The sequence below is a fragment of the Heterocephalus glaber genome, unplaced genomic scaffold, assembly GCF_053883595.1.
Source record: "Heterocephalus glaber isolate CG9 unplaced genomic scaffold, H.glaber_assembly_v1.0 deba00000942, whole genome shotgun sequence".
Lineage (NCBI taxonomy): Eukaryota > Metazoa > Chordata > Mammalia > Rodentia > Bathyergidae > Heterocephalus > Heterocephalus glaber.
Window position 1 is genome coordinate 2,168,575 of NW_028258174.1, and position 25,756 is coordinate 2,194,330.

Here is a 25,756-nt window from a genome sequence, read left to right on the forward strand (position 1 = left end):
AACTGATCTTGCTTCAATATATACCTGGCACCAAGACTTTGGCTCGAAGGAAGAAATGAATTATTTGAAGGACAGCTAAAGTTGGCTGTATATAAGAAACAAAATAAAAGAAGCATTGATTCATAGGCAGAGAGGTGAATACAAGGCAGAGGGCTTTGAAGTAGAGAGGCAATTAGCCTAAGTTACTCACAAGCTAATATTTATTTAAATGCTAGATATGTGAAAACGGATACACGACTGCCAGCAAAATGGGTAAATCCTCTTGTGGTTTTATTGATGGATCTTTGTTTCTATTATGTGAAAAGTGAAGTTTTCTTAGAACAATATAGGTAAAAAATGCACCTTTGACCTGACAATCACATACATCATTATGCGCTTGTGTAGTAAAACATTAAAAAAAAAAAAAAAAGTTCTCCCATTTGCATTTCCCAGTAGTGGCATAAATATCTACCACATTAGTGAGAATAAAGCTGTTGAGAATAAGACACATGGAGAGAGTTAGTTCATCATGAAATGTCTTGACATTCTTTCTTTCAGTACTTGTCACTCCAGAACAAAGTCCGACATCAGCCCAGTTCTCCCGGCTCCAGTGAGTGCCAAGAGCCTCCAATGGGGTTGTCCACTCCAGGCAGGCAATTAGAGAATGAATTGTCTGCAGAGAATTAAAGAACAATAATGAAACCACCTAAAAGTTGATCTGCTTCATGTTATTACTATGAGGTGGTGATTCTGTGTAATTTCAGTGTTCACATCCTTCTCCCTATAGGGGTAGTTGGCTCCCCTTACTCACCCATCTTGTTAAGTCATTGTCTGGTGCCCCAAGTGGGGTAGATGTGGAATAAGGAACTGGCTTTAATATCTAAGAGGTTATAAAAATGTTCTGCAGTGATTCTCCAGTAGGAGATTTGTATGGTTTCTGTCTAGCAATGCCACCAAATTGCTGTGGAATGGCAATAAATTTGATTCTTTGAGAGTGCCCACTGTGCACCAAGCAGAGATTGAAGAGAGTGGTGGGAAGCAGACCCAACGCCACACTACACAAGCTGCAGACCTGTAGAGAAAGCAGAAATCACATCCATAGTCACAGGGTTGTGGCTGTGTCAGTCATGGACAGAGTGGAGATCTTGGCCTTGGCTAGAGGGTTCAAGAGACCTTTTTGAGGAAGCAGTACTATAATTTTTCAAGGATATTTGTCATATCAGAAACCAACGAGCAAAGAGACAAATGAGAAATTTTGCCTACAAACTGCTGGCAGTATAATCCCTTGAATCTCAGGGGCCACATCTTATGTCTTCCTTGAATTGTATAGTGATTCACTCCAGTGAGTATGGAACCAAGGTGGAGAACATTCTTCCAACTATGCCAAGGGGTTCCTCTTGATATCTGTAAGCTGCTTTCCTTAAATTGGTAGTTCCCAGACCTGTTGGTACATTACAGCCACCTGAGAGCTTTTAAAAATTGTATAGAAAAAAAAAAATCCACCAATGTCCAGGCCCCATCCTGGATCAATGAAATCAGAATGCTGGAAAGGTGGTGGTGGTGGAGGAAGGTATCAGACACCAACATGTGTAAGAAAGAACACGCCATATGGCTCTGATATACATCCAGGGTAGAGAATTACTGTGTTAGGTGAATCCACTAAATTCCACTTAGTCCAGTAATAATGATTTAACATTTCACATTAGAAAACTTCAGAAGGTGAATGGGATTGTTTTGGTGAGAGGTGTCAGTGTTTATGCAAGGGTGATGGTTCTGGGGCTCCTCACACTTCCTGAGCTTCCTATTTCTGTACCACTTGGTGGGAACACAGAAAATGCCTGGAGCCAAGTTGGATGTCAGGGGGCCCAGGTCGATGGGCGCTCCATGCAGAGAACAACAAAATGGCTCAAGAAAGAAGCAAGTTTCTGGCTTTCTCTCTCCACTTCCCACTCTTTCCAGTCCTCCTTTCTTTTCCACTGCTGCTTCATGGAGCTTCATAAATTCTGAGGCATTATGTGGAATCTATAGTTCTTTGGAGAAGCACATTCAAATCTTAGATAATGGGATTTTTTTTCTTTTGGTCTTTTAACACATAAAAAACATTGTGAGCACCTTACATGTAAATTGAATGAATGTATATTTACCACTAATGTTGAAAATATCCTAGGCATCTGGTGTGTATGAATGTGTATACATAGTATATGCATAATAAACATATTCTACCTTATGAATATTTATATACAAGATACATATATATTGAATATAGACATACATATGTAAATAGTGGCCCTTGTAAACTATATGCAAATTGTGTTTCCAAGCATATGTATCTTAGTGTACCAGGAGTATAATAAACCTAGCAAGTTTAGCATATTTTGAGGTGGCATTTTCCACAGAGTTGTATGGGTTTTTCCCCATCATTTAAATGTTTGTTAAGTACCAATGAAAAGTAAGTCACTGGACATGGCAGAGTTAGAAAGATGAAATAAGTCTGTAATCCCAGCACTGGGGTGGCTAAGGCTGGAGGATCACTGAGAGTTTGAGGTCAGCCTGTGCTACATAGTGAGTTCAAGGCAAGCTTGAGTTATATAATGAGACTCTGTCTCAAAAGACCAATAAAAAGGAGCTGGGGGTGTAACTTAGTGGGGCTGCACCTGCTTGGCAAGTGCAAGGTCCTGAGTTCAATCCCCAGTACCATAAAAGAGGGAGGGAGGGAGGGAGGGAGAGAGAGAGAGGGAGGAAATAGATACATTCCCTCCTTTAAGAGACCTATATCCCACACAGTGGCTTAAAATCTTGTTATGAAGAATCTAATATCTTCATTGCCATTGTCATTTTATGACTTTCTAAAAACTGCCTTTTGTTTATACACTCCATTTCTCCCTGTACTAGTTCAGGTTTAAGATACGTCCCCAGGGAGCTGTGTTGATTTGCACCCTAACATAGCTGCAGAGCAGTCCTGATGCATTGAGAAAGATCATTGCTGGTTTCAGTTGCCTTCATGGCCACTGGTCATAGGCAACACTCCTTTTTTCTCTGCCACTATAGCTAATCCTATAATAGCATTTTTAGCTTATTCTGATTTTGTAGAAGGAAAGGTGCGATAAAAAGGCACTAAGCCCCAGACATGTTCATAAATCTCACAAATAAACCCCAAAACTCCCCAATCTCTTCTTCCTATAAACTTCTTGTAACTCAGTGATTACTGATCATGACATTCCACTGCCAAATTTCATCTAGTTCCCTCCCTGAGATATGGAGCAGAAATCGTTATTAAAAACAAGCAGAACATTCTCCAATGGTCAAAATATGGAACCTTACTGAAATGACAAGACCCAGGTTAGCCTGGAAGTTTTGAGTGACACTGGTCAGGGCAAATTTCACCCCATTAAAGAAGAAACAATACATAAGCATTGTCATCTCTATGCCACAGAGGTATGCTCATTGTTTTTTCTCCCTCAATATATATATACATCACAACAGGTAGTTCTCAGCTGTTCCATTGGTGCCAGACATACATTTTATCTAAAGAGACAGCAGACAGAACTACCTGCTGCTTCCTGTGTGGCTCTCCCTGTGTTTCTCTCCTTTTTCCTACTTCACTGGGGCTTTTAAAAATCAGCTGGAAGGGAGCCAGGAGCTCATCATTTTAATGCAGTGCAAAATGGAATATGCATAATTATATGCAAGCCATATGTGAGGGAGACAGCTCAGCTGTGAATTTCAGGAGGCCAGGAAAGAGAGAGCAGTTAGGGCTAAGATGAGCAGAGAGCAGTGCAGAGTGCAAGTGTCACCCAAATGAATGGTCTAATGAGTGTGCTGCAGACACGCCCCTTTCACCTACCTCTCCCTTCACCAACTCCACACCAGAAACCAATGGAGATTAGAAAGAGAAGACTGTATGCAAGTGGTATTGCTAATGGGTTCTGTCAATGTCTCCATTTAAACTTCAGCTTTCTTAATTAACAGTGTAGATCAAAATAACCAGTAACTTTTAATGCAGCTTCTTAATTAAATCTATTTTTTTTCTGCATTTGACAAAAGAATCACTGTTCTTTACTAGATCATTATCCTTTTAGATCTTTATTTAAAGATCAAGGGGAATCAGTTTATCTCTAATAGTATTACAATGCAAAAATATAATTATGCAAATTGCTTTTCTTATGGCCTTGCTATTAGAATTTTTAAAAAGTGCATTATCTAGAGATTGCTTAAGCATGCCAAAAAGTTTAAACACGTACGTATGTCATATAGTCCTAAATGTGCAATGAACAATGTGCACTGAAAGACTACAGTGGTGGTAATTTCCAACGAAAGTGCTTGATTTTGGTTTGGTTCATGTTGTTTTAAAATATTACACCACAGTGAATTTGCATGTTCAAACTAAACAATGTAAAAAAAAAAATCCCAAATTTTGATATCTAAAAGGCGTACTGCGTATTTAAACAAACTTCTTAATAATGTTGTTATTTCTGGATTCCCGTTTGTTTAATGATCTGAGCTGTTATGCTTTTAGCTTTTTTTTCTTCCATTATTTGTAAGTCCCTAAATAGGCCATTATATTTCCCTTCAGGCTAGAGATGAAGATGGACATGCTGAAAATTTTCCCCAGCAGCACTATGCTAAGGAAACTCCAAGGCTTGCCTTCAAGAATAACTGCGAACTACTTGTAAGAATAACATACTTACAACAAGTCTAGAATGTTACTTTAGCACAGTGAAAACAGTTCTGAAAAGGGTTTGTTCATTATTACATAATTTATGAAATATTATAGTTTTTCTGTATAGAGTTCTAAATGCTAATTCTGATATCACTAAATATTAATTATAAGATCTCAAGGTGTTTGCAAATCTTTTATATCTGATTGTAGAGCTTGAATGGCCCTGTCTTTATTAGCTTGTTTTGTGTAGTAGTTTATAAGCAGCCACTTGGAGAACGGCTAGTAAATTTAAAGGTACAAGGACAGTTGCTATATGTAGCTTGGAAAAAAATCAAACCCACCCTGCCCCTTCTTATTAGTCCTGATCACACAGTGTTGTAGGAGAAAACCATTGTGATATTTTGTTCTGTAGGAAAGGTAGTGGAGCTGACACGCAGTACTCCCTTTAGAATTCAAGTATTCCCCCATTCTCTTGCCAAACTCAATCGTCTGTCCTCTGCAGAAGGAGTCAAAGTGGTGACAGGATGGGGGGATATTTACTAGTCATGAGAGAGAGGACATCAGCTGTGACAGAAACTCGGTTCCAACGCAGGGTTAATTTGCTGTTCATTTTAGCATTTGCAGTGAGACATGAAGAAAAGCAAGCAGGAATGCCTATTATATTTCTATTAAATGAATCTGTTGGGACCTAATGTTCTTGATTAGCTTTTGAAAATGAGTGCTCCACAATGCGTTTTCTGTTTACCTAAAGTAAACAGAGAATGAATTGTCATTTATTTAGAGATTCAAACACTGTTTTGAAAATGAAGCTTTATGAAGGATCTAGCTATGTTGTCCCTAAATGTTCTTTTCTTTTCAATTGCATTAAAGCAAAACATTTTCTCCCCCTAAGTGAAAACAGGGAAAGAGAATGAGGATGCTCAGTTGTTACATTTTGAGGTAGTTCAATTTCTGTTTAGTTTTTTGGCCAAATATAGTAGAGTTCTGCCAGGTCTCTGTATTAGGAAATCCCACATGTAACAGTCTTTGGATTTAGCTCTGGTACCAACTGTTCAATAAAAACCAAGTGTCCAAAGAGCAGGAGAAGAAAGAAAGAAGGCCTTCCCCATTCTGGCCACAGTAGTGAGATGTTGACAGCAAGAACCTCCTCATCCCAGTCCTAGTCTGCTGGCTTCTTACGGCACCACTTATTCCAAGGTGCAGGCACTTGACCAGCCAGTCAGCAGGCAGATTTGCTGCTTATAAATGCAATCTTTTAAATGAAAATTTAACACCCTTGTATTTTATTTTAGGGCGTCTAAACTTCCTGACCTGTTAGCATTCCCTGTTCTGGGGAAATTCTTTTTATTTCAATTTTAATGTTTCTCTCCATAGCTATGGTTAGACCAGAGGGGCCATTTGTACTGTGTTTTGGTGTCAGAATGCTTTTAAGAGTAGCTTGCTTCTTTTTAGAGAAACTGTTATAAGTAATTGCCATATTTAATATTTTTTCTATTTATTGGAAAAGTGAACATGCTTGAGTCCTGGTTGCTGTCAGTTTATACTGGAGGAAGTAAAAATGTATGTGAACATCTTTTCCAGTTATCTTTAGAGAAAATAAGACATTTCTTCTTTGCTGTGCTTATGCATAATATTGTGTTGGGAGTAGTTCTGAGAAATTTGGTATAATCTTTATCCTCCTAGTCACTGTTAGAAATGCTTTTCTTTTTTTGGCATACTTTTCTGTGATAAAAGAAAAGGAAGAATAAAGAGAAAATACAAGTAAGCTTATTTCTCCAAGGAGAAATTTAATTTTTTTCAGCTGCAAGAAAAGTGATGGTGGTTGGCTGTTATGAAGCCCCTGAGAAGTTATGCTTCTACATGAAAAAGACTTGTTCCTTGTTGAGAGAACTAGGAAGTCCTTGGAGTTTTCTTAGTGCAGATTTTTTTTGGACATCTGTCAGAGAAGAGTGTAGGCTCCACTCCAAATTGCTTTTTTAGCTTAAGGTTGGTTCTGCCATCTTCTTGCATGGTTCACTTCAGCCAGAGCAGCAGCCAGTCAAGAAAGCATGAGAGAAAGCATTGAGGGCACAGCTCCTTCTAGGCTCTGGAATGATCTGGGGCATAGGGCTGCAAGATTTGTCCCCTGGGCCATAGTCACTGAGAGACAGAGCCCTGGCCAGGTAGACAGGACAATGCCTTGTCTTTATTATTGACTATCAAATGTCTCTACAACACCCCTACACACACCCAACCTTTTTGGAACAGGGAGGAATACTAAGTAACCTAAACAAAAGCAAAGTAAAATCAATGCCTGGAACATACAAGTATATGTAATCAGAAGGCACTGACAAAGAAAGCATTGGCTGGTATAAAGATGTGCTGTGCAACTGTAGATTTCCTGTAGGGTATTGATTTTTCCATTTAAATTCCAAACTGTGATATGTGCCTTCACCCTTAATGTACAGCACAGATGAATAGATATTTAGCTTGGTAGCCAAGATTCTTTATCTGGTGACTGTATAACACTGTATGCTTTTTATTAAATTTGAAAATACAAGGCTATCGGAGTGAGCGACATTAGATAAAACAAGTACTATGTGGTGTATCACAATTCAGCATGGCCACCTGTCTTTTCATAGATAAGTGAGTGTGTATATGTGCACACAGATGTATACACTGGGTTGTTTTGCTGGCATAGTCAAGTTTATAATTGAAGAAGACAACTTTCAATAAAAGAAAATGTAGGAAATTTGTATGATGTTAATACTACAGCAATATGGCTTACAAGAATCAGGAGGGAACATGTAAAGCCAGCCATGGGTAACTAGCCCTTCCCCAAATTCCAACTCAATTGTCAGTCCTTTTTCATTATTGCCTCTCTTTTTGGGTCTGTAAGGCTTCTCATTTCCCTTAATACCTGCTTCTATCACTAATGGGATTGGGCTAGGAGGTAGAGGAGTTCCTTAAGCATACTATAAGCTCACCAGCGAGTTCTTAGTTCTTGAAAGCTAGCTGAGAGTAAGATCTTATAGAAATACAGCAGAAGTTGGGTCCTTGGAGAGAAAGACCTATGACTAGAAGAAGAGGGATGTTGAGAGGTTTTGAAGAAGGAAAGAAAGACAACTGAGTCTACATCCCAAATTGTTTTAGGACCAGTACAGAGAAGATCACTGTATTCAAGAAGGTCAAAATGTAACCACAGAATAGTAGCAAGTGATGTAGTTATTATTTGGTTGGAAAAAAGTCAGGTTTAGAAGTCCTGAAAGGGAAAATAAGAGAAAGGAAGTTCAAGGGGAAAGCCAGCTTGTTCTCTTCAGTTTCAGATCCCTGAGTCATTGCCTGACAAAGTCTGAATCCCTATGGCTTTTCTCAGGCTGTTAGGGATGAGGGTTTTGCACAGAGAGAGAGGGAGGGAGCCCACAGCTGGGAGGCTAAGTAAAAATAGTATGCAAAAGAATTCTTTCTGGTCACTTACGATGCCAGTGTAGGGAGAAGATGAAAACTATTTTAGTTTTGTGGCCTTGTGAACAGAGACGATGGGGAGGAAAGAGCTTAGGCTATTATTCTGTGGGCTGATTTTTCCATCTCATTTCCTTGTGGAGGCAGGCAGGTGGATTATAAAAGTTGCATGTAGTCCTTTGCAGGAGAAATACCCTGTGTTAATGCAGTCCTCAGTTAATGAGACTTTACTGAACATCTTCAATGCACAAGGCATTGTACTAGACCAGTGGTGGTGAACCTATGGCACCTGTGCTGCAGTGGGCTGTTTGTTATCATGGAAAGCCCTAGAAGGTTCACCATCACTGTACTAGACAATGCAGATGGAGGCACAAAATAGAATAAGATGCAATCCCTTCCAAAAGGAGTTTACAATTACAGTAGAAAGAGCAAAACATATACAGTATTGTAGTCATCAAGTATGTAGGCTGTCAGGTCAAAAAGCGGAGTTTTCCTTACTTAGACTTTCTGACTGAGGGTCATAAATACAAAGACAATGTTTATCGTCAAATATCTGACATAACACTGGACCCCTGGCTCACCTCTTGGACTCCCTGAGCTTCAAATTTTCATCTCTAAAATGTGATAATAAAAGGCAACAAGGTCAGAGAATGTTAGAGGAATTGAAAGTATTTTAAAAGGGCCTGGTACATAGTAAGCACTCAGTACATGTTAGCCGCTATCATTATGATTCATTATAATCATGATTGTTATCACACAGTGAGCTTTGTCATGGAAGAGTATGAATAAAATTTTGGGGTACAAAGGAGAATGAGAGAATGAGATTATTTCTTTATTCTGTCACTAAAGACTTAAAGGCAGATACCTTCGATCTAGGCCTTATAGGAGTTGGATTTTGACAGTTGGAGCTGGTGCATAAGAGAAGGAGGTTTTCCAAGAAGAGGGAAGTAGTATGGGCAAGGGAGGGAGGTGGGAAAATGCAAGCCAGATGCCCTGTATGTGGGCTACTGTCTCAGATGGCCAAGAGTTGAGTACCCAAAGGCTAAGGGGTGGGGAGGCATTTGTAGGTGGTCGAATAACTGACACCATCCTATTGAGTCTGGATTTTAGTTGTCTTATTTCATGGAAATTCTTAACACTTTTGTAGATTACATAAATACATAAAACTAGAGCAGTGAGTTTTATCCTAGTCTCCCATGTACCTTTCACCTTGGAATTACTAACTCAAGGCTAATCTTGTTTCATATATCCTTTTTCTCCCTAAGTCTTTTTTTGGCTAGAGCATTATAGCATATATACTACATTATTTTTTTGGTGGTATTGAAAGTTTTTAAATTTTTTTACAAAGACTAGTATCCCTCTTCCTTAGCTTGAAAGACTTCGCTGATATTAATTAAATTCGGAATTGGAGCTTTGGAACTATGCGTGCATAAAACAAATAACTCTTGGTTATGCACTGTACTCATCCCTCCTTACCGGCCAAGGCCACAGCAGTCAGACCAAGTTTACGAAGTCCTAACAATGACTTGAATCCTTTTTGCTCCCAGGCCTTTGGTTCTAAATATATTTATTTTAAAATAAGATCAGCCCAGCCCAGCCTACCAGTACATGTTATCCTCCTTACAGCAATGAGAGAAAATTTTGGATTGCTGTCAAATATTAGCCATTGCTAGAACTTTCTTGCTAGATCATAGAGATATGAGAACTCTCCAAAGGTGATAGGAACTGCCGTATTTCATTTGAAAGTTAATAAGCTTTCCAAAATAGGTGCAATTGACCAAAGGCCCTCCCCTTAATACCATTGTTCTAAACAAAGCCAGATTTATGCCCCAGCTCAACTTGAGTTTACAAACTATTGCTCTGTTGTTATGGCTAAGCAGCATAGAAGCTGAAAGTTAGAATTCACGGTGACACACTTGGACTCCCACCACATCAAATAAAACATCATATGACATATGCATATGCATATGTATAGTATTCTGTGTACTAGGTTCCTGAATAGTAATTGAAGTAGCCCCAAAGGAGTAGAATGATCCAGAGCTCCCCAGGAACTAATTATCCTCTAGAGAATTTGTTTTCTGGATATCTTTAGTCTAAGGCTATTCCTATGGTCTTGTAGTTTTTTGCATTATTATTTTTTTAAATAAAACTTTCTGGAAGTAAAAGTAACAATCTTGGACTAAAGAATAGGGCATTTCCAGTATGAGTGGCACAGTTTTGCTCTCTAGCAAGACCATCTAGACTGTAACACAGGTGAAGGGACCGATGCCACTTGAGCTGTAGTGCTTCACCTGCCCAGCCCTCTCCCACTGTCTGTGCCATTGCTTCACCTTATTCTCCAGCTGTGTCTGCTGTTTCTCTTTCCCTCCTCTCCCTCTCCCCATTCTCTCTCTCTCTCTCCCTCTCCCTCCCTCCCTCCCTCCCTCTCCCTCTCCTCTCTGTCTCTCGGCTCCCATGACTGCCATGGTCTTGTGATTCTAGTCCTTTTTCTTTTACTATATAAAGACCCTCTGGACCACAGCGGACCATCTCCTTTCTCTTTCCACCTGTGCAGGCCCTATTTTAACTCCCCTTTAAGCTCCCTTATTTGGGGGAGAGGCCACCTGGGGAATGGTTAGAGTTTTCTAGCTTCTGGTCTGATATAGGGGCTTTTAGGGGAGTAGGGGCTATGATTTGTTCAGAGGCCCTTAGTTCCCAGCAGGCTTCTTTTTCCAGAGCATGGGAGATCTTTGCCTTTTAGTTATAAGGCCCTTGCACAAAAAAGGTCTGAGGCATAATGGTATATTTTTCATGACTTCTCGCACAGCACATCACAATAGTTCTTAGAGCCAGAGCCAGATATGGAAGAGCGTATGTTCTCCAGGAAGACACTGTGGTCTGCTACCTTCTCAGGGGAGGGACCAGGTCTTACACATTTTTTCATCCCAGGGCCAGAGAAGGAATTCAATCTATGATTGTAGATGAAGGAATTAAGAAATTAATTCAGATCCTCTTTCTAGCATCTTTTTAGTAACAGTTCTTTGGTAGGCTTCTGATGTCAAAAAGAACATCTATGGGGAATGTTAGGAAGGGCAGCTTATTCCAAAGGACATGTCAATGTTTTAAGGTTTCCCAGTGCCTAATAAATTGTCAAAAACAGGACCAAAGTATATATATATATATTTAATTCTGTAGACTTGGGACATTAATATAACAGCTTAAACTATAGAAAATATGTTTTTCAATGTGATATAAGCATTTGAGTTTGCTTTTAAAATCTGACAGCCATAATTATGTATAAATGATAAGTTTCCATTTGACGATTTTGATACTTTTTTATGATTACTAAAGTCAATTTTAAAAGGCTTGAAGTATTTTGATTTGATAGGGCTATATTCCTCATGGTAAATGGATTTATTTCCTTTGAGACTTCTGGCCATAAAGTAGCATATGGGAGTCAGCTGTCAGTCACACTTTTCCTCATTGGTTTAATTGCTAGAACTGAACAACTACCTAAAATACCAAAGAGAATTTGCTCTGATGGCTTCCAGGAAACTGTAGATCATATATCAAGCAAAACCAGGAAATTGAACAGGATATCATTGATATAAAAGCACACAAGTAACCAATGAGAACTAAATTAATCATACATGGTTTATGGTCAGAGCAAACTAATGAAATTTTCTTGGAAGAAGAAGGGAAAAAGTATAAAAATATTTAGAGTTGAGAGGAATGACATGTAGGTAGTAAAGGAGGCAAGAAATTAGAGGTGGAAATGTGGAGATGATAAAGGACTGGGGAAAAGAAGTTTTAAAAGGGAAGAAAGATGATAGAAACCTAAGATTAAGCTGCAAATGAGCAAGTACAAGAAAACAAGAATCTTTAAAGTAATGTATTTTCTTGTTGTGTTTTGGCTTCAGATGTCTTTTCTGATTGTGGCTTTTGTATAGTTCCTGCTTTTCTGATCTGAGGAGTCAGCTTTCCAGGAGAGCTCTTTGGAACTGCTCCTCCTCCCTACTGTATAGCTATATACAACCAGGAACTGAGTCCTGCTGGCTGCTGTGCTCATTCTCTTCGATTCCAGATGAGGCTCCCCTGGCCGAGAGCTCAATGAGGCAGGAGCTTTTTTGGTCTTGTTCATTGCTGGGTCCCGGAGAACCATGCTTGGTTCACACCATTTTTCCTGGACTCTCAGATATGCTTCAATTCTAACATTTTAACAACTAGGAAATGAGAGTCACATATTACAATTGATGACCTGTCATTGTTTAATTGGCAGTGCTTTCTCCATGGTGATATTAAAATAATGGCTTCTTAACAACCAGTGATGATATAAATTCAATGAAGTATGCAGGCGAGATTCTCAAGGACTATTGTTGAATGAGCATATTCCCATCTCCCTGGTTCTAGTCCAGGTAAAAATGAAATGCTTGAAAGTTGATTTTGGATTATGTGTCTGTTGCTGATGAGGTGGAGTTGAGGTTGGCTTCTGGCTATCTTGGCTGAGCATTTTACTGCTGTACACTTTGCCATCAGTGGAGCTGATGGACGGCTCTGTTCATTCTTGCAAACAGGATGCTGAACTACTTAGGACATATCCCAGCTAAGCTGGGTTTAAAATAGTAAACAATACACTTGCCTTAATTATGCAGAAAGTTACTCAGTGTTCAACTTTGGGTTGTGCATCCAAAGTTTTTCAGTATTTCTCCTGAAAAGTTGTAAAGATACATTGGAAGAGGAGCAATGATCTCTTGCTCTATCTTGATGGAAGAAGCTGCCAATTGCATCAGGAAAACATATAGTTTTATAAATTAAGATGTCCTTAGCCCTAATCAGTATCTCTTGGAGAAGTTTCCAACCTGCAGAAGAGATGAAGTACATACACATAAGTGTGTTTCCTACACTTCAGAATTTTATTATCTATGTTTAGGGCATCAGATTGTAGTACAGGAAAAGTTGCATCTCAAACTCAATTGTGTGGAATACTCTGGTATTTATGGTGTACAGATCTCAATATAGTTTGTTTTCCTTTGAATGGAAAATTCAAATCTGAATTTGATTCTAACACTATATCTGAATATGCTATACACTCCATTGTGTGGATGGGGAGGAGAAAACACTCACCTAAACATTTTTAAGTGGTTAGGTCTGTGATGAGGAGGAAGAGAATATATTTAAATATTGAGCATGTGATAGGAGAAGGCCTTCACGTGGAAAGTGTCCCAGATTAAGTTATATGAAATATTTAGGGAGCCTCCAATATGTGGCCATTTCAATCAGTGATGCTTTTAATTTTCACATTGTTTCAGGGAACTAAACACTAGCTTTGGCTTGGAGAAATATTTATATATTTACCAGATAGCTTGAATTTTGAAAATGTATTAAAAAATATATATATGAAGATAACATATCCTTGTTGAAATGTAGTTATGCATATAAAGGAAAATGAAATTAAACTAAAGCATAACTAAAGTGTTTATAAGTATGACATTTAACTCATCACAAACATTTATGTAGTATTTTTCTATACTAATTTGATGTTTTACATGCAAATACATAAAAAATAATGTGGAAATATCAAGTTATAATAAAATTTTTATTTTTCCTTAGCTTTCATGCATTTTTATTTTTAAACAGTATTCTGTCATCAAATCAGCCATGTTGAAAATTGAGCTGCATCAATGAAGACAGCCAATTTTAATAATTTAAACTCAAAATACCTTTTCTTGAGAAATATATTCTTCCTGGTTTATTTGGTCTGAATAGTTTCTTATATCTCTGATTTGTGCTTTTGTATACAGTGCATGTCTATAAGGCAATGCAATGTCTATATAAAGTAAAACCTTTTTAAAAAATCTGGGAATTTAGTGCCATGCACACATCTCAAAAAATAGAATTAGCCTACTAGTAGGTGGCTAGGGTGTGTGTGTCACCTAGATTTTGAAGATATTTGTCTTTCAGTTGACATACATTTTATTGGGTGCCTACTGTCACCCACTGCTTTACTGCTGTGCTTAAAAGTAATTTGTTACAGTACTAACAAAGTATAAATGTGGATTCTCCTCCTAAGGAGATGACAAACTATACTTATATGAACAATGTATTCCAGTGTAAAGTGTCAGATAGGGCAGTATGGTGATTAAAGAATAGAAAGGCACATTAAAATATGTATGTGTTCAGTTAGGAAGTCAAAGGTCATTTAATAAGAAGAAATGGTGGGCTAGAATTATGAGAATAGGTCCTCAGAGGAAAGGAAAGTTGGGCTGGTCCTTGGAGGGTGAGTGTCAGTGGGACGACAGTGAGGGAGATGAGCACCATGCACACAGTGTGAAAGCATAGACTGGTGTCTCTCTCTGGGTGGTGAGGATAGAATTCATTTGGTAGATCATGGTGTTCAGATGACTAAGAACAGTGAGAGCAAAGCAGTTAAATTTTACTTTTGGTTTTTTTGCTATATGGATCTTTATTAGATACTTGACCCAGGAAGTAGTATTATGAAAGAAGTGCTTTCCTAGATTGTAGGAGGCCCGGGGAAATGTTTGAAGATAGAACAGTTCAGGCACAGTATAATGAGGATAGAGCCCTCACAGATGGGAAGGCAACTGCAAAGAGACTGCAAATGAATGTCCAAAAATATTGGCCATCAACTTCTCTTTTTTTTTTGGTACTGGGGATTGAACTCAGGACCTTGCATGTGTGAGGCAGGCGCGGTGCCACTGAGCTAAATCCCTGCTCCTGGCCATCAACTTCTTATGGTCATCTTAATGGAAATAATTGATGAAGATTTTTTTTTTGTACCAGGGATCGAACTTGGGTCCTTGTGCTTGTGAGGCAGGTGGCGGAGCCACTGAGCTAAATCCCCAGCCCTAATTGATGAAGATTTCATTTCAAGCTCATTTTCTTATAAATTTAGATTTTTGGGTAAGGGTGTTAATTAAGTCACTAGTTGTATGAAGTGGGAAAAACAAGATCAGAGTAGAAACAAAAAACTGGAGTTTAAAAATATTTGTGATCTAGAATGATTCAGTGATCACAGTGATTTAAACTGTAGAAATATAAACTAGGAAAGAAGGTTCAAAAATTTGAATTATTTAAAGAGGGATAGAAGCTCCATCAACAAAAATGCAGTCGCCCTTTCCCTCTGAAAGTGACATACAGGCCTTGCAGTGTATGTGCCCTGGAACTATCAAACTTAGTTCACTTCCTGGCTATATGGGTTACAGGCATTGTGGCCTTGGGAAGGTCAGTTTCCATATCTGGAAAATGGGAATATTAATTGTATATACCATCGAAGATTGGTGTGAAAATCAAATAAGATAATATAGCATGTTTGACACAGAATAGATGTTCATAGAAGGAAATACAGTACAATCCTCTTTTATGCTCAGCTTTTAAGAGAAAGAAGGAAATGCTATTAAATAAGTCACATGAGCTGGGTGTGGTGGCACAGGTTTGTAATCCAGCACTTGGGAGGCTGAGATAGGAGGATTGCTGTGAGTTCAAGGCCAGCCTGGGCTACACAATGAGGTCAAGGCCAGCCTGAATAACATATTGAGATCCCCATCTCAAAAAATAAACCAAACTAACCAACCAACCAAACAAACAAAAAACATGAAGAGCCAGAATTACTGTTTCTAAAAAGTAACAAGGGAATCTTATGCTACACAGCTTTTGATGATTGGATTTAGATTGTTCTTTACAGTTTGCACAGTAGAGGACTCTAGATGGAGAACTGGTACTGTGGATCCTCGAGTATGGCTGGTGTGACATACAAACAACTTGGATAATGACTGGAATTTTAGTTTTAACTTAGGAACAGGGTCTTGAGTTACAACCCGAATCCTGGCTACTTGTGCTTCCAGATGGTCTCAGATACAGATTAAACCCTTAAAGAGTTCTGGAAGGAACATTACAACATCCTTTCCTATGTGGGGTTAACTGAGAAATCCTGGGCCAATGTCTCTCTAAGGACACTGAGATCTGCCTGTATGCAGGAGAGAGACTTTGAAAGCTGTGTAGAGGAGCCTGAGCCTTCATTGACCAACTTGAGTTACAACCAGCCCTCGAGAACAAATTGAGTTCATAAGTCAAGGGTCCACTGTATTTATGCAATAATAATCCTAAATAGTTTCAAGATCCTCATCAACGAAAAAACTTTTTATTGAGTATACTGGGTTTGCTAAATTAGACATTGAACTAATATAAAATGATTTTTGAGAAAAAAGAGTATCAACCAAAAGGATTTGCTACTTAATCCTCCAAATTAAATTTCTTATAATGCCACATTCACAGATTATTTGAATTAACTAACCATTTAAAATTCTACTTGTCTTTTGGAAGTGAACATAACCACCCATTGTTTTGGCCATCTTTTTTATATGCTGTTAAGTTTCAAAATATATTATTTGGGCATTTCATTATTGATTGATAAGACTCAGTTTTCCTTTGGTCTGTCTGGAATATATTTGGTATTCGGTTGTAGTCATAAAAATGAAAAACAGAAAGAAAAACCAAAAATAATGTAAGTAAAGTGTGGTGAAATTGTTAAAACTCCAGAGCATCTCCCTTAAAAAGGGCCCCTCTTTAACATAGTTGGGTTGCTCATACACAGATTATCGTGATCACATTCAGTATTAAAATGATCTGTAGGACAATAAGGTGCCTATAATGACCAGAGAACATGCAAACAGAAAATGAGACCTAATGTCTTTCCACTGCCCTGGCTTTTATTTCTTTCTTTGCTTAATATGCCTAGTTAGTCTAATGTATTTTTAGCTTTAGTTATGCTTTCTAAAACTACATGTGTGTGAGGACTGGACATTTTTTTTCCCCAACTGGAGTAGAGTAGACATAAAATCCTTTTCTCTCCTCCTACGAAAGTGGTACGAGCCACATATCCCCCTACTCTGTGTGTCTAGTCAGGGCTGCAGTGCGGCTGCCTCTCACGAGGCCCGGTTGTGAATGGTCCCTTCAGGAACTGGCAGCCTGACAGCCTTGGATGTCTTCAATGAGAGCTCCAGTGAGCAATGAAAATGCAATGATTAGTTTTAAATTGTAAAACTAATCCTACAAAGTTATGTTCAGCTTTTGAAATACAGATTTAAAAATATGTGGTTGAATCTGTTGTTCAAACAAAACTGACCAAAATTCATGAGTTTCCAATTCCAGTCTTCTATTGTGAGAAAGGGATGCTGGGACCCTTAAGGATGCTGATGGTTGGAGCCGAAGCCTGGGTTCTAGAATCAGTTCTCCACTTCCACTGCCATCATCTCCATCTTTATCTTATCCTGGCCAAGACATTAACATTTCTACTCTCCACGTGTCCATACTTTAAGTAGGCTCCAGGCAGGTGCCACATGCCATCATGCTGTCCTCACAGTCCATGTCACAGGTTCCATTATTTAGTCAGCAAACTTTTACTGAGAAGCTACTATGTGCAGGGCATAAGATGGTCCTACAGTTCAATGGTATGTAATTACACATTAAGAAAGTTATTGAATATTTCAGCATGCCTGTCCTAGGGGCCTCATTTTATGTCACTTAAGGGTATAAACAGACTAGATTTTATAGATTTCCACCTCTAGTTTTTACAAGATCATTATACATTTACTATATTCTATGAAACTATACATATCATTATATTAGTGAACTATATGTGTATATAAAATCATCGTAACACAAGTTTTGAGTAGGTGCTTATGAAATACTTCAGGTGTGAATGAATGAGTAAGCCAGTTTAGTGTGGCTCTCTATTGGCTGTTCTTACAATTGGCTCAGACTCCAAGGTCTCTCCTGAGTCTGGGGGGTTGTCAGGAATACCTGGAATGTGGCAGCATTGCTGAGTTGGTCCTCTCTCCCACATTTTGGAGTCATCCAGGTTCTGGGCAGATGAACAGTGGTAGACTCTGTAAGAACCACTTATGGACTCTGGGAAGTATCTGTGGCTCCATCCCTAATCAAAGGCACCCCTCCATCACCCTGATAGCCCCAGTCTGTTTCCCCAAAGAGAGTATGCTCCAGAAAGAATTTTCTCCAAGACGCTTTCAACTCCCTGCATTCTCTTTTACACCAAACTACTATTGTATTCAATTACTGTATTGATTTTCACATTGAGCTGTTAGAAAAAGTATCAAATGTAGTACTCAGGGCATTAGATTTTAAAAAAGGTATTTTTTCATTTTTTTCCAACTATTTTGATTAAGATTTTAAATGAAAACATTACTTAGTAAACACCACTACACTCCTATATTGAAGGGACATTTTGCACATCATCAACTGCAGGTGTCAGGCAGTGCATCATCCTCCTCCTCCTTGTCCACCTCTCTCTTCCTCTCTGCTGATTTTTACACAGAATTCAGTCCAAGACATAGTTTTCTTTGGAATCCTCATTCTGTTAAATTGGCCCCATAGAATTATCATACTTCTTTTTGAAATAGAACTATGCAAAGTCTTGAATTTTATTACAGAATTTAATACCAATAATTACTTAAAATTTAATGAATTTCACTACTGACTTGATTGCTTTTGAGTAGTTCCACTTAACTTATTAAAGAGAAGCAAGGACATATTCATTTAATGAGCAGCAGAAGACTTGCCCTCACATCTGCCTACATTCTCTTTTCAATTAATCAATTATAGTTCGATGGTGTGTAATTACACATTAAGAAAGTTATTGGATAGCTCAGCATGCTGGTCTCAGAGGTCTCATGAATACACTAATATAACACACCTGTAATGACCTGTGCTCACATCTGCAAATTACACTCATTTCTCTCTCTTTTCTAAATTAAGATGAGAGCAATTACCATTAACTTTTTGAGTCAGATCTAGTCAATGTGATATGGAGAGAGAATGTGAAAAGAAAGAGTGAAAGAAAAGTAAAAAGGGAGGGAAAGGGCATTATTTGCAGTTAGCCTTTGGAGACTCTGTCCTGACTGGACAGCAAGGGCAGAGTTGTGGGGAAGCAGGGGTGGTCCACCTAACTGTGTCTACTGAGTCATACCAGACACTGGCAAAATCAAGGCAGCATTATTGGAACTCAGACAGTGACTTGCCTCTCAGCTCCCTTCAATCTCCTGATGAGAGAAATAGGAAAACCTTTTGAAATCAAATTCAGGCAAATGTGCTTGGCTTGTTTGAAATCAAACCAAAGTCTGGAACTGATCCCCATGCAGGAGCACTAAGCCTCTGCATAGCAACAAAGGAGAGAGAGAGAGAGAGCAAGAGAGAGAGAGAGATTTTGAGAGAGAAAGAGAGAGAGATACTGAGAGAGAGAGAAACTAAAAATGCAACACAAAGAACAAGTTTTACTACATTAATGGCCTAAAGGGTCTGGTTCTGTGAAGGAGTCTTTCCAGTTATGCCCTGATTTGTGCTAAACCAATAAAACCCAATGAGAACCTCTTAATTCAAATCATATAGTCAGAGACATTCTAAATGCCTAAACCAACTGAGCGATTTTAAGCAAAATGCCCTGTTAAAATAAGCTTTTGATGTCTGCACAGCTCAAACTCAAGAAGCAATCTGTTGACATTTTCCGCAAATGCTATCTTAGTGTGAGACAGAGGCGGCCGGGCTTCCTCAGAGTAAAGGGATTCTTCTTCCTTTCCCTCTCTTCTCCCTCACAAATAAACCCCACTGTCATTGTCCCCTTAGTGAGGTACTGACAAGGTCATATCTACTGTGATTAATGGCTGTCCATCAGAATAAAAAGGAGATGTTGATACTCAGCTAGCAGATGCTCATGAACATGCAAATGAATGTGGTGAGCTTTCTCAGTAGGATAGGGACGGATTTTCTTTGTTGGTGTTTTAAAGTCTACAGCCACTTTTGGGCACTGTGTGCCATTTCCCTGCCTATAGCTGCTGGCCATGTACCCTCCGCTGTCACTTGAGGGGAGTCTGCCTCCTGTGTGCCTTCAGGGATGCCCAGGACCCCACCGACCCTTTGTGGAGGGTGCCTTGGCCCATGTGCTTTCAGGGTGTGGCCTTTCCTTGCACTCCTGGCTTGTTGGGACAAGTGTCTCTGCCCAAGGGGCTGTCTTCCTGTGTGGGCTACATTTGTGGCATCTCATGGACCTCCATGGGGTTGAATTGTAAATAGTGGCCGCCACATAAAACATGCCATCTGTATCCCTGTGGGTAAGAGGATGAAACACAAAAAAGATTTATTCCAGGAATATGAACTGATGTTTATAGACATGCCAGGGCTGGCTTTTAAAACACAGTGGAAAAGTGTCTCAAAAGCAGTGTAAGTACCATGTAATAGAAGCCTGAAAAAAGGACTGCAGGGGCACAAAGGAAACCTCTGTGCTTGGAGAGAGGCATCAAGCCGATGCAGCTGTCCACATCAGACCCTTTGCAGAGAGGAGTGAGATACCCCAAGATGTCCTTACACATTTCTGGGAAAGCAAGGCAGAGGCAAAATGTGCCAGGCCTTTCTCTGAGGGCCTAGAGCTTCCCCAACCCTTATAATAATTTTAAGAAACAGAGGAGAAGAAGATAAGTTTGGATTGAGAGACTTAGATCACCATAGGAAAGTTTCCTCATTTGCTGGGCTGAGATTTAGGGCTGTATTGAGTGGAGGGCATCCCTTGTTTGGGGCATTATACACACAACAGAGCCTTGGCCATAGCGTGATGACCGCATGTCCCAAGATTTGCACACCTTTCCCTATTTCACAATATTTTCATAAATCAGTGGTGCTCAAATGAATTCACACGGTCCAGCATTTGAAAATAGTGTCATTCTTTTGAGAACACCATAAATTATTGACATATTTAATGTCCATTGTGTTGAACTGGGAGTAATTTTTCCCATCTATAATACACATATGAAATATAAAGTCATAAACAAAAGCCAACAGGTTCGCAAATATATAATCAAGCTGTCTAAGCCGGATTGACTGTTTCTGGTTTTCTATTAGTATTCCTATGCTGCTTGCTTGTTGGTTTTGTCATCTTTGAAACACTTGTTAGCAGATTCAGCAGCCTCAAGTAAGTCCTTTCATACTGAATTTGGGTAAATTCTGTTTTTGTGTGCTGTGGTTATTGTGATGTAATTCTGCTTCACTGTCCATTCTGTCCTAGAGACCTGGGCACCATCTTTATAAATAGAGGAGGGTCTTGCCTGAAGGGAGTGAGGTCTCTCTAAGCTCAAGCCTGTGCCTTCACTGGCCTACCTCTACCTTATCCCCCAACCTCCCCCTACCCCCTTGTAACTGTCTCCCCCTCTCCCCCATGGAAACTTAAGAACTGTGAGGACAGGGAATAGGCAGGTTCTCTAGGCCTTTACATTATGCTTATGAGGGCACCCCCTAGAGATATGTGGTAAAATAACACCCTGAAGTGAGGTGTCTGGATCCAGGCCTGTGAATTATGCCAGCACTTTGGAGCCTGTGAGTTTGATATTTTAGATTCTCTAAACCAGAGTCTGGCATGTGCTTGAGTCCTCACATGCGTGTGCATGTGCATGCAACAACTTTTACTAAAGGTTCAAGTTAGCAAAGGGCTTTTATATCATAGCTCTATGAAAAACTTAAAAATTAAACATGACATTCCAGTTCCTAAAAATTCTTTGAACTCCTGGCCCCAGAAATTTCTCCCTGGCCACATTTACCTGCAGGTCCCAGTCCCCCTAGCAGCCTGCTCCAAGCCCTTTCCTCCTGTCCTCCAATTCCTTTCTCTCACCTTTCAGCATGTCCAGCCTCCACTCTCAAATACTGCCCCTTACGCTGAACAGGTTAGCCATCAACCAGCCAGGCAGCCTTTGTGCTTCCCACATTTCTTCTCACATATTATATGCTGCAGTATCTCTTTTTTAACATGCCAATGGGAATAGAGCAAGTCAAAGGAGAGCCTTAAAGACCATCCAGGCCCCTTCTCCAGACTGCAAAGGCCAGCAGGGTTGAAGGGGGGCAGGTAACAGGTGATGGAATGGAGGGGTCCTGCCTCTTGCTTGGCTAGTTGCCTTCTGCCAAGAGATTATCTGCCACAGCTCAGTCTTAAAGGCTTTTAACTAAAGGTTAATACATAGGAAAAACATAGGAGAAAAACATTTGTTTGCAAAATCAGTGTGCTAACATTTCCCCCAATGACCTGGGGGAAAATGAAAGTGGCTTGATTTGCAGTAGCAGGTCCAGCTGATTCAGTGTGCAGACAGACAGGAGCACCTCTACTCCAAAATGTCCGAGAAGGCCTCAGGAGGTAATTAGCATCCTGGTGTGGCTCCCAGATTGCCTTTGGCTCCAGAAAACTGACCTAAGTCTTTCCTCAGACCATTTGCCTTGGTTTGGGATCCAGAAACTATGGCCCCCATGGCTGGGCTCTGATCTTCTAATCCCAAATTGGCCATATCCCCTAATTTTAACCAGATCCCTTTTATACATCAGACAGAATTCTTCTCCACAGTCAAGAGATTATCTTGCTGGGAGTCAAGAAACAGTGGGTTAGGGCCCTGACAGTGGGTGCGCAGTGGTGTTGGGGACATGATGAGAGACCATACCTCAGTGAAAAGTCCAGTCTGCTTCTTTACTGCTTCTGTGTATTTGATATCTGAGTTTTAGGGCTTCAGTTTCGGAAGGAAACGTGAGACAGCTAACGGGAAACTAAATCCCAATCTGCCTCTGTATGTGAAGGGATTTTTTGGCCCCCTTGCTTAATCCCTAGGACACAAAGGGAAGGTTCCTGCCTCACCAGCTGATGGGCCCTTGCCCTGGGGCCTCCCCTCCCCCACTTTGACTTCTGGCAGGTCCTGAGGAGATGGGGCTACACTGGCCTCCCTCTGCTTCCCATTCTTGGGAAGGGTGGCCAGGGTCGACCCCAGCCTCTTCTCTATGACTTCATAGCAGATCCTGTAGTGGTGCCAGCGTAGGGCTCCTCAGCACTCCCATGGGCACTGAACAGGTGAAGGAGCTTAGCACACGGCTGACTCAGAAGCCACAGGCTCTTCTTGTTTTGGGGAGAAAGCCGCTTGGTCCACACTGAGAAAGGGGCCTGGGGAGAAGGTGTGTGGCAAGGCATTTGGGCTGGTGAGCATTTGACCCTAAGTCCAGTCCCACGGACGTGCCCTGAGTGATGTTACTGATATGGCTCCCGTATTTTCCAGGACACCTGGCTTTAAATGTTCCGCCTGTTGTCACTATAAATCATTGAGATGACTTGGGGCTGCAGCTACCCTTCCTGATCTGCTTTATACACTGCAACCATGGCAGAACAAACGTAGTCAGATAATGTGTCCTCATTCTTTGGGCAATTGGTGACAATTTTGTTGCATAACAGGAAATGGACAGTAACTTAAAGGATCATGTCTGTGGCCACCTGGAATTTCTGGGACAGGCCCAACATGAAATACTCTGGTCTGTTATCAGTTCAGCCCCCAAGGAACACTGGTAGGCCTCCAGCTGGCCCCTGTGGAGCTTTCTGCTGATGTCACATGCTGGCATTGTTGCAGAAAAAAATTAAGTTAATGAATATAATTTTTTCCATTTCAGAGTTTCTCTTCTACTTTTTCTTACACATTTGGTACCAGTCACCTATTGTATTAAACATATGGTAGTGCTTGTGAAGCCAAATAAGCAATAGAAAAAACTCGGTACTGGTGACCTCAGAAAGACCAGGTATAGCTCTGAAGGGCTGTAGTGGCTGGAAGTTTTCTGGGTTATGTACTGCAATGCAGTCAGTACAGTCATGTTTTCTGGATATAACATTGTTTTAAGTTTAAATGCTAGACATTACCATATCACTATTTCATAGAGTTTTCATAGGGTTCTCTGGAGAGCTTTACTCCTAATCAGATACGAGACCTGCTGTGTTAACCCAGGGCACTGATGGAGCTTTGGGCCTCTTTATAGGGCTGACTCTAGAGAGAAGTAGATTGGTTTATAGTCCTGCATGTGCTGTGATGAGGAGGGTGCTGGAAGGGAGAGACTACCCACTCAGGAAATTGCACTATTAGAGGTTATGTTCTTGTATGTAGAATGCTATCTAAGGGAAAATCCTTATAAGGATAGACATTTTGTGCTTTATTTGGCTGGGTCTAGGGCCCTGAAGGAAGGAAGGATAACCAAGGGGGACACAGATGATAAAAGAGAAGGTGGGACCAATATCTTGCATCTTCTTCATCATGGTTGTGTTCATAACTGAGCTTGTCTGTCCCTTGTCCACTCAGGGAGAGGAATGCCATTGATGATTTGGTTGGATTTCTTATGTTGTTGCTTCCCTTCACTTCCGAGTGAAGGCAATGTATGGATTGTAGTATGATTATGGGAAAAATTACAGTGTTGTATGCATATTTCATGTGGAGGCATAAGTTCCTGGTACTTTCTCAGAAATATCATTCTTTCTGCACTGATGTCTTTTCTAGTTGTGTGATATTAAAATGTACTTTTCCCTTTCTTTTTAAAAAATGACAAGCTAGACATAGTACGTGCTTGTAATCTCGGCACTCAGGAGGCTGAGGCAGGAGGATCACAAGTTTGAGACCAGCCTGGGCTGCATAGTGAGTTCTAGGCCAGCCTGGACTAAATAGTGAGACCCTGTCGCAACCATCCTCCCCCCAAAATTAAAATTAAAGATAAATAAAATGAGTGGCAATAATAATAGCAATTTCAGAAATGCCTTTAGGCAAAAATGCTTCACAGGCCTGACTTAGGGCAGCAAGCTTAAAAGGTATTTTTGTGCTTTTGCTGGCAATGGAATCTAGAGCCAGATAAACACTCTTTGGTGCCCAGTGATTCACTGTAGAAACAGAAATCTCTTTTATAATGAAAGCATTGATTGTCTTTCTAAGAACTCTCCACCAGGAACTGTGTGAAAGGTCTTCAGGAGATAAATTAAGAGACAGAGCCTATGCTCAAGGACAAACAGGACAAGCACTCAAGTGACATCCAGAATCACAGGGACCTGTGCTTTGAGCAAGGGAAAATGTAGCGGAGAGCAGTTCCAAAGAGGAATGGTTCATGTCCTGGTGGGGAGAAAAATCAGGTGGCTCTGTAGGATTTGCCATCAGGAAGCCCCTTAGCCCGACACACAGGGACATCCTGTGCTGTTGGTCTGCTCTTTAACCCCCACCCTATTACCCAGCATGTCCTTTCTTCCCCTACCTACTTATATCTAATCTGGTTCTTTCAGCAAGTGACAGTGAGGTCAGACTGTGTCCCTTGGACCTGTGATCTCAGAGGGTGTTTCAATCACACATCTCACCTGCTAAAAAAAATGAGCACATATCCACATCATTTAATTATTTGTAAATTGTATACATGCACAACTGCTCAAATATCTATGAATTCCCACAGGAATAGAAATGATTAACAATAGCTATAAGTAGACATTCTAATATTTTCTTCCCTTACTGTATGGATATTTCTGGACCTGATGGGTTTCATCCCACCTTGAAGATCACCACTCCAGAGAAGTGCACATGGGCTGTTGAAGGAGATTGGATTTTATAGTATCAGCTCTTAAACATGAGAAAAGCCTGTGATAATATCCTGTTGGGCTATACTTCCCACTCCTGAGAAAGTCCCAGGAGTAAGTGGGTACAGAGAAATTACAGAGCCACTGTGGAACACAAAGCAGAGATGATCTTAACATGCTCATGACAAGGCAGTACATACATAGCTGTCCCATCAGGAGGCTTGCACCACTCGATGGGACTGTCCCATGCTGCCTGATGAGACAGTCATGCAGGTGCCACTGGT

General features: G+C 40.1%; 1 protein-coding gene and 1 long non-coding RNA gene across 8 annotated transcripts in view; one reads left to right on the top strand and one right to left on the bottom strand.

Annotated features, from left to right (window-relative positions):
• Nucleotides 1-25,756, top strand: part of Sobp (sine oculis binding protein homolog) — a 155,227-nt gene that overhangs the window by 84,431 nt on the left and 45,040 nt on the right. For 6 of the 7 annotated variants that reach the window (XR_015450332.1, XM_004855430.3, XM_021236878.2 and 3 more), the window contains one exon: nt 4,553-4,648. The exons of the other annotated variant lie outside the window; for it this stretch is intronic. Coding sequence is in view for 5 of the 6 variants with exons in the window: in XM_004855430.3 (XP_004855487.1) it covers nt 4,553-4,648 (96 nt within the window). In the remaining variant the exon portion in view is untranslated. The remainder of the gene's footprint in view (nt 1-4,552; nt 4,649-25,756) is intronic. 7 annotated transcript variants of the gene reach the window in all.
• LOC110344089 (uncharacterized) lies at nt 12,080-17,511 on the bottom strand. The gene is made up of 2 exons (XR_002386385.2): nt 17,202-17,511; nt 12,080-12,918 (listed from the first exon to the last, which is right to left on the bottom strand). It is a non-coding gene; the product is annotated as an uncharacterized LOC110344089 (long non-coding RNA).